We start from the raw sequence: 9,797 nt of genomic DNA on the forward strand, positions 1-9,797 counted from the left end.
GATCCTCCTGCCTCGGCCTCCCAGAGTGCTAGGATTACAGGCATGAGCCACCGCGCCTGGCCAGATAGTAGGTTCTTTCTTACACTGTTGTAGAGACATCCCATGGTTCCCTACAATGTGAGCTTTCCCTTGCAGCAAGAAGTAATAAGCCCAGCTTGTTCAACCATAAGAGGTTGGCTTACAATTGGCTTATAATTTTTCCCTTTAAAAGTCTATAAATATTGTTTAAAGTCTTGCATATCAAGGCTGGGCAGGGTGGCTCACGCCTGTAATCCTAGCACTCTAGGAGGCCAAGGTGGGAGGATCAGCCTGAGCAAGAGCAAGACCCCGCCTCTACTAAAAATAGAAAAAAATTAGCTGGGCAACTAAAATCTTGTACATCTCAATTTGTCAAGAGGAGGAGTCACAAACTGAAATATTTCTTCTCCCTTCGTAGGTAAGATTTTTTTTTAGCTTTGTTTTCTTTATGCTTGTTTAATTATTTCTTGACACTGAAAATTAAAAATTTTTTACGAGTTATTCACTTTTTATTAATTTCGCCTAGTACTTGGTGAACCTCATTGATTTTCAGATTCAGATCTTCTGTGTGGCAAAAGTTTCCTCTATTACATCTTCATTGTTGCATCTGTTCTCATCTCTTCTTCTAAAACATCAGTTAATAATAGGTTTAACTCTAATAGCTATCCCTAAAATGTGTCTTTCATCGCTTTCATCATTTTGTCCTTTGAACATTTTAAAAACTTTTAAATGTTGTGGGTTTTTGTTGATTTCCTCTTTTTATAGTTAGGGTCTCACTCTGTCACCCAGGCTAGAGTGGAGTGGCTCGATCATAGCTCACTGCAGCCTTGCACTCCCAGGCTCAGGGGATCCCTCCTGCCTCTGCCTCCCTGGTAGCTGGGACTATAGGCGTGCACCACCATGACTGGCTAATTTTTTAATTTTAATTTTTTGTAGAAACAGGGTCTCACTATGTTGCCCAGGCTGGTCTCAAACTCCTGGCCTCAAGCGATCCTCCTACCTTGGCCTCCCAAAGTGCTGGAATTATAGGCGTGAGCCACCGTGCCCAGCCCTTAAATCTTATTATTCATGTCATTTGTTTAATTTCCTCTAGTATCAGTTCATTTTTCTACTGCTGCTACTTCTAATTTGAATGTTTCTGTGCTACCATTTCTTTCTTTACACTTTCTTTTCAAATGTTTTATTTATTCGTTGATAGAATTCACGGTTTATTTAACTTTTTTGAAAATACAGTCAGCCATCTAATGTCTTTTTCCTTGTAAAAAACCTTTTTTAGAGGTATATGCTTCCTCTACTTCTTTGTATTTTGTTATTTCTTTTCATGATACAGAATCTTGTTATTTGTTCCATTTTATGATTTGTTCTGTTTGCCAGAGTTTCTTTCTTTTATAACTGATATCCTGCAGAATCACTAAATTTTATTTTGCTTTAATAAATTTGCTCTTTTTTTTTAAAGCCCCCCTCTCCCCAACCCCCACTGGAATGGAAAATACCTCCCGGGGTGGGGGAAGGGGACTAAATTTGCTCTTTTTTAATTTTTAGTGAAAGAATGAGATCTCTCTAAGTAGGTCAAGTGGTGACAGTTTTATGTGTAGTATATGGAAATGCCATTAAACGAATGGCCTGTTTTGAAATGATAGAGCATCTGTCTTTATTCGCATTGCTGCCATTCCAGATAAAGAACAAAGCACATCGCCTGTAATCCTAGCTCTCTGGGAAGCCGAGGCGGACGGATTGTTTGAGCTCAGGAGTTCGAAACCAGCCTGAGCAAGAGCAAGACCCCGTCTCTACTAAAAATAGAAAGAAATTAATTGGACAACTAAAAACATACAGAAAAAATTAGTCGGGCATGGTGGCGCATGCCTGTAGTCCCAGCTGCTCGGGAGGCTGAGGCAGGAGGATCGCTTGAGCCCAGGAGTTTGAGGTTGCTGTGAGCTAGGCTGACGCCACGGCACTCTAGCCCAGGCAACAGAGTTAGACTCTGTCTCAAAAAAAAAAAAAAAACCTCCATATGGAAAAAAAATTTAAATATAATTACATGAAAAAATAACAAAGACCTTTGTACCTGACACTCAGAATTAAAATTTAACCATACTTATTTTAGAAAATGATATTTAGAATATTACAGATCAAATTGAAGTCTCCTTTATATCTCTCTTCCAACCAACCTGCACCAGAGAGCCACCATCATAAATTTAATATATGTTGTTTCAGAGCATATTTTACATTTTTTTTTTTTTTTTTTTTTTTAGACAGAGTCTCACTCTGTTGCCTGGGCTAGAGTGCCGTGGCGTCAACCTAGCTCACAGCAACCTCAAACTCCTGGGCTCAAGCAATCCTACTGCCTCAGCCTCCCGAGTAGCTGGGACTACAGGCACGTGCCACTTTGCCAGGCTAATTTTTTCTATTTTTAGTTGTTTGGCTAATTTCTTTCTATTTACAGAAGAGACGGTGTCTGGCTCTTGCTCAGGCTGGTCTCAAACTCCTGAGCTCAAGCAATCCTCCTGCCTCGGCCTCCCAGAGTGCTAGGATTACAGGCGTGAGCCACCACGTCCGGCTGTGTTAACATTTTGATGAAGCTATTTGCATTAAATTTGAAATGTTAAAATGTTTTATTAAAGACAAAAAATATAATTGTAAATGATTATACTATATTGTTAAGATCCATAGCAGACCTATTTTCCAGATAATTGCTGGTATGGCAATAGTAGTAAGCATTGTGTTTTCTTTGTAGTCAGTGGTATTTATATCTCACATTCTTTTCTTAAGGCTACTGATGCCCGGAGGGCTTTTCCTTGCTGGGATGAGCCTGCCATCAAAGCAACTTTTGATATCTCATTGGTTGTTCCTAAAGACAGAGTAGCTTTATCAAACATGGTATGTATGTGTTTATAAGTCTATTTAAATTTTTGATAGACTTAGCATATTTAGTTTGCTGATTAGATGGGATGACATATATTATAGAAACATAAATATTATTTTTTTTTATTTTCAGTATGCCCTCTTTTTCTTAATTACATTATTTTTGGAGGGTTTTCATCCTCATGGAAGAAATTCCTTGTTAAATACATTAAAAGATTACCTTTAATTTGGAGATGTAAATAAGTGACAAGTTTACTAGATACTACCTGAAATAAAAAGGTTTTGACTTTCTTATTAAATGTTAAAAGATATAGCCACATAGTGAAGTACATTTAGGTTTTTGGCCAATTGTATTCTTGGAATATGCTCTTTTCAGTAATGTCATTGATCTCATTCATAAATAGAGTAAACATTCACCACTTGAAGTGTATTGTCTAGGACCACCTTGTTTAAGAGCCTGTTAGACTCTGGGGAACTTGGGAAAGCTATTGCACCTGAAAATAACTTTTTTGCCTACTTACTGGTGGAAAGAATTCCATAAGTAGAATGTCATTCTCTTCTCACATATTCTTACAGAAGAGGCTAATATATTAAAGTGAAATATTCATTTACATTTTAGTATAATGAATTTATCAGGTTTGTTCTTGAATAAGTCTTCCTTGGAAGAAAGAATAGACAGCTTGAGGAAACTGAGAGCCCGAATAGGAAAAAGAGGGAGAACACCAAAGGGAAATTAGGGATTCTAAAGGTAAAGTGGAAATTTCTTCACAAATTTGCTTAGAGCCAGCCTTGGTACAGAAAATGCTCTAGATCTAGAAATTCATACTCCTTGAAATAAGAGATTCCACATTTTATTTTTATTAATAATCATTTTCTCCTATCCTTACTTCAATTGAAAAGTGTTGAGGTCTTATTTAAAACATCCCAATGTCTGGCATAAAATAAATATTCGAGAAAAGTTGATTCCTTTTTTCTCCTACAAGTCCTTGGTAGTTTTAATAGTTTAGCCCCCAACTTTTTAGTATTAGTGCTTTATCATATCATTTTCCTTCTTAAGAGGAAAGATCCTGACAGTGTAAAAGCACTGGATGAATTAGGATAGAGGAGTAAGCCTACAGTTTTTGGCTAGTGTTTACTCTAAGGTATTAAAATCAATGTTTAAATTTTCTTTCTTTCTTTTTTTTTTTTTTTTTAAAGAATGTAATTGACCGGAAACCATACCCTGATGATGAAAATTTAGTGGAAGTGAAGTTTGCCCGCACACCTGTAATGTCTACATATCTGGTGGCATTTGTTGTGGGTGAATATGACTTTGTAGAAACAAGGTCAAAAGATGGTGTGTGTGTCCGTGTTTACACCCCTGTTGGCAAAGCAGAGCAAGGAAAATTTGCGTTAGAGGTAAATGTACTTGAAGAGGATTGTTCCAACAGTCCATAACTCCAGGTTGGGGAATTTACATTTCTGATCAATTATTAGTACACTTATTTATAATTTAATCTGAAAGTTGTGCTACTTTGTTTTTATTTTTTAATAGAATTTTCGAATGCAACCTTGGGGTTGCATTTAACATTTTACAAGATGATGATTAAGAGAATATAGGAATTTACTTATCCTAGGGAATGGGTGGGGAAATATGTCATTATATTTTTCATACCGAGTTATATAAATGGATTAAAGTTTGGCCATCATATACAAAGCTTGGAGCTAAGGCAGTCTTTGGAGGTAGGGCTCCCCAGGATTGGTTTCTGGTAATTTGAGATACTTTGGCTTACAACAGGATTCCTTTGTGGATTTCAGAATGAATTATGTTAAAATATTTCTTAGATGGTTCTTTTGTTTATACTTTTATAGGTTGCTGCTAAAACCTTGCCTTTTTATAAGGACTACTTCAATGTTCCTTATCCTCTACCTAAAATTGATCTCATTGCTATTGCAGACTTTGCAGCTGGTAAAGTAAATTTCATTTTATTGCTGAATTGTAATAACTTTTTTTGAATTTTTTGATTTTGAGGAGGAAGTATGTGTATATATCAATGAATGTTTATATTTATTTTATGAAGGTGCCATGGAGAACTGGGGCCTTGTTACTTACAGGTATGTTAATGATGCATTACCCTGCCTTATCTTTTCAATCACTGAATTCATAAGGGTTTCACTCCTAGTCGCAGTTGAGGAGCTTCTGCTTTATGATCTGGCGTAAATTTTTCTACTTTCTCTCACTTCCGTGCACATTTCAAGAATGCAGATGGATCCCTCCCCACCCCTGGTGCTACTATCTGAGGGTGTAAGATTTTAAAGTGAGCATCTGGCATTAGTATCATTTTTAGATATATTCTTGGCTGAGTTTCTCATTTTGGTGCCTTTCCTTCCTCCCAGTAGTTTCATAGTTATTTATCCAGCTTGAAGAACCTTCCCTGATTTCATATCTTCTAGCAAGTTTTTCCATGTCTGTCACCACAATACAAATGTGTGGGTTGTATAATTTGTTAAAGCAGAGTCTGTAAACAAGTTTTTGCCTTCTACTTTCAATTACCTTCTTAGATGAGCTAAGTTTTAGCCTGCTCAGTGTCATTTTTGGGTCTGTGGAATGCATCTTCCTTCGCCACTCCTTTCGTTATGGAAGAACTGTCTTCTGTCTATCTAGCACCTCGATCCCCAACCCTAGGGGCCTCAGACTGGTATGGCAGCCTGTTAGGGACCGGGCTACAGGGCTCTGCTGCCAGCATCCCCCTCCCACCCCCCCGCCAGTCTGTGGAAAAATTGTCTTCCATGAAACTGGTCCCTGGTGCTAAAAAGGTTGGGGACTGCTGATTCTAGCACAATAATCCCTAACACCTTATGCAAAGGTTTTCCAGAATTTCAGGCAGCTATCATATTGACAAACTGGTAATTAAACTTATGTCACATCTTTGATCTGTTGTATGAATTTTGTTGGGGTAGTCTTTAATCTTCCTGGAACTTTTTCTGTCCTTATATGCTGAGGAAATGTTTTCTTGCTATTTCTACAGCCTAACTTGACCATCTCATTTACTCTCTGAATCTTCCCTACTTGTGCCTGCCTGCTTTTATTGCAGTACTTTTATCGTTTCAATTTTTTTTTAAACACAGGGAGACTGCATTGCTTATTGATCCAAAAAACTCCTGTTCTTCATCACGCCAGTGGGTTGCTCTGGTGGTGGGACATGAACTCGCCCATCAATGGTTTGGAAATCTTGTTACTATGGTATTTAATATTTTTTAAGTGCTTGAATATATTTATCCTCATCCTATTGCACGTTATTCTGGCTACATCGTATTTCAGGTTTGGTTGCAACATTGTGCCAAAAAATAATTGAGTAATAGAAAAATTTTATTTTAAAAGGTCCACTTTGAAAAGCATTTATCAGAATCTGTGTTTAACAAGAGCATATGGATAGTCTATATTCAACAGAATACACTTCCTAAACTGTTCTAGAATTTGCCTGCAAATGGGGGAAGTCAAGATGCTAATTTGGTGAGAGAGAAAGATTCGTCTTAGGTAAAGATGAATGAGGCCAGACATGGCAATTTCACACCTGTAATTTCAGTACTTTGGGAGGCCAAGATGGGAGGATCACTTGAGGCCAAGGAGTTCGAGACCCCCTTCTCTACAGTTAAAAACAACAACAACAGAAAAAACCTAGCTGGGTGTGGTGGTGCACGCCTGTAGTCCCAGCTACTCAGGAGGCTGAGGTGGGAGGATCACTTGAGCCCAGGAGTTTGAAGTTGCAGTAAACTATGATTGTGCCACTGCAGTCCAGCCTGGGGTACACAGTAAGACCCTGTCTTTAAAAAAAAAAAAAAAGAAGAAGAAGAATGAATCATGCAGTGAAATTCCAGGTTAACTGTAGTTTCTTAAATCATATTTATTATGTAGTTCAGTAGCTAAAAGTAACCTGATAAATAACAAGCTGATATTTAATTAGATAGAAATGTTTTTAGGGGTTAGTTTTTTCATTGCCTAAAATATTAAGTTGAAATTTGGTGAAATAAATGTAAAGAAACTGCAAAATTAACTGCAGAGTAAAGGTGTATAAAATTTCAGCTGTTCATTGAAATCCTTGTAATGTTTGCAATAAATGATTTCTGTCCTTTAGTCCTGACCTTTCATTCTTACTCTAAAAAATACTATCTATGAAAGCCAGCTGTGTTAGAACTTAGGCGCACAGGGTTTAATAAGTGAATTAGAAGTACCTCTGCAGTGAAAGAACAGGAGATTCTGGAGCCAGCCACATCCCATGATAGCGTTTTAGGCTGCCAAAGAGCAGAACCTGACTTGGATGTTGGTTGAGTCCATATGTCACAGAAGTAAGCAACTGTTACACATCTGAGAGAGTTTCTAAAGAAAGGCAGTTCTTGAAAATAAATCCTTTCCTTTTGCTTTGGGTATTTAAAATTTTACAGGTGAAAAAAATTTTGAAATATAATTTCATATGAAATTACATGTGTTGGTACCTGTATTCAAATATATAAATAAATGATCTTTTCTCCTGATGCAGCAAGTTTCTACTTCCTACCAAATAATTTTTTGGCTCAGCTTTGAGAGGACTTTATTTTATGATTTTATTTTGAAACTGCCAGCAGTAAATTTCAGTAGGGGAAATATGTGCATTCTTATTGCTTTTAAACAACTTTTTACTGGATTTATCTAACTATTCTAGTTATTGGATGTCAGTTATTTCATAAACTGAAATTCCAAGGGCTTAGAGATAGGTTGGAGAATAACTTTAGCTTTGTACCAGCTTATCTTAGTGGAGGCTACTAGTTAATTAGCACAAAGCACTTAGACAAATAGCCACTTACCACTTAATGTTAAAAATATTTGATCTTTTCCAAATTTCCAAATGCCCTTTTGTTTTTCACCATTGCCATAGTCCTTTGTCCTCTATCTTGGATTCATGTATTGTTTTCTTTTACTAATAGATTTAATCAACTTTAATAAAAATTAGATTAAGATCTCTTTTTTTTAAAAGTTTATTTTTTTAAAAAAATTGAGGCCAGGTGCAGTAGCTCTTATCTGTAATCCCAGCATTTTGGGAGGCAGAGGGGGGAGGATTTCTTGAGACCAAGAGTTCAAAACCAGCCTAGGCAACATAGTGAAAGCGTGTCTCTACAAAAAAATTTAAAAAGTTGGTTGGGCATGGTGGTGCATGCCTGTGGTCCTAGCTTTTTTTTTTTTTTTTTTTTGGGAGGTTCAGGAAGGAGCGTTGCTTGAGCCCAGGAGTTGGAGGTTGCAGTGAGGAATAATGGTGCCATTACACTCCAGCCTGTGTGACAGAGTGAGACTGCATCTCTAAAAATGAAAAATAAAAATAAATAAGTAAAATAAAAAATTGTTTTGGTTACTCATATTCTTTGTCCATTCTACTCACTATACATTCTTATTAACAGATAAGAATTTTATATACCATGAATGCTTGAACACCATTCATTACTAAACCACTTCCTGCCATGACATTTCTGTTAATTTCACATAATCCTTATGTAAGCAGTACTGCTTTTCTATTTATCATGAAAGTTCAACTCGTTAGTCAATGGTTTTTCCCATTCATTGTGGAAATATTAATAGTTTCCAGTTTTCCTTATTTGGCCCTGATAGCTTTCTGGTTTTGTTTTTTAAGAGAAATCCTTTACTGAACTAAATTTTATATGATGATGTTTTTCACCTCTGGTCTTGCCTATATTTATCTGCTCTCTTTCCTGTTCCTATACGGGCTTTTTTTTTTTTTTTAAGAGACAGGGTCTCTGTTGCCTAGGCTGGAGTGCAGTGGCACAATCATAGCTCACTGCAGCCTTGAACCCCAGAAGCTCAAGCAGTCCTCCCACCTCAGCCTCCTGAGTAGCTAGGACTTTAGATGTGCACCACCATGCCTGGCTAATTTTCAAAATTTTTTGTAGAAAGCAGGTCTCACCATGTTGCCCAGGTTGGTCTCAAACTCCTGGCCTCAAGCAATCCTCCCACCTCAGCCTTCTACAGTGCTGGGATCACAGGCAGGAACCACCATGCCCTACCCTTTTCTACCTTTGGTAGTAAAAAGTTACTTAGCAGTGTTTTGAAAATGTCCCCCAGGCATAATGCTGATATCACCAGTTGGCCTTTCTTGACATCTCTTTTAAGCTTCTCCTTTTTTCAGAAATGTGAGTTCTTTACTAAATGTTTTTTTTTTTTTTTTGAGACAGAGTCTCGCTCTGTTACCCAGGCTAGAGTGCCGTGGTGTCAGCCTAGCTCACAGCAATCTCAAACCGCTGGGCTCAAGCGATCCTCCTGCCTCAGCCTCCCGAGTAGCTGGGACTACAGGCATGTGCCACCATGCCCGGCTAATTTTTTCTATGTATTTTTAGTTGTCCAATTAATTTCTTTCTATTTTTAGTAGAGACGGGGTCTCGCTCTTGCTCAGGCTGGTTTCGAACTCCTGAGCTCAAACAATCCGCCCTCCTCGGCCTCCCAGAGAGCTAGGATTACAGGCGTGAGCCACTGCGGCCCGGCCCCACCTCCACATCTTATCCCACTGGGAGGTCTTCAGGGGCAATAACATGCATGGAGCTGTCATCTCCTGTGATAACAATGCCTTCTGGAATACCTACTAAAGGACCTGCCTCAGGCTGTTTTACAGTTAACTTTTTTGATTAATAATAACTAGAAGGAGTACACTCCAAAATAATGACAAGCCTGGGCAGGGTGGCTCATGCCTGTAATCCTAGCACTTTGGGAGGCCAATGCAGGAAGATCCCTTGAGCCCAGGAGTTTGAGACCAACCTGCGCAATAGTGAGGCCACATCTCTACAAAAAATTTTTTTTTAAAAAATTAGCCAGGTGGGCCGGGCGCGGTAGCTCACTCCTGTAATCCTAGCTCTCTGGGAGGCCGAGGCGGGCGGATTGTTTGAGCTCAGGAGTTCGA

General features: G+C 38.1%; 1 protein-coding gene across 1 annotated transcript in view; it reads left to right on the forward strand.

The window, feature by feature from the left end:
* Positions 1–9,797, forward strand: part of NPEPPS (aminopeptidase puromycin sensitive) — a 108,708-nt gene that overhangs the window by 60,907 nt on the left and 38,004 nt on the right. Inside the window, exons 5-9 of the mRNA XM_012659858.1 lie at positions 2,788–2,895; positions 4,078–4,278; positions 4,732–4,828; positions 4,941–4,974; positions 5,989–6,116. Coding sequence (XP_012515312.1) covers positions 2,788–2,895; positions 4,078–4,278; positions 4,732–4,828; positions 4,941–4,974; positions 5,989–6,116 — 568 coding nt within the window. The remainder of the gene's footprint in view (positions 1–2,787; positions 2,896–4,077; positions 4,279–4,731; positions 4,829–4,940; positions 4,975–5,988; positions 6,117–9,797) is intronic.

This window comes from Propithecus coquereli, unplaced genomic scaffold (assembly GCF_000956105.1).
Source record: "Propithecus coquereli isolate 6110/MARCELLA unplaced genomic scaffold, Pcoq_1.0 Scaffold119, whole genome shotgun sequence".
In the NCBI taxonomy this organism is placed as follows: Eukaryota; Metazoa; Chordata; class Mammalia; order Primates; family Indriidae; genus Propithecus; species Propithecus coquereli.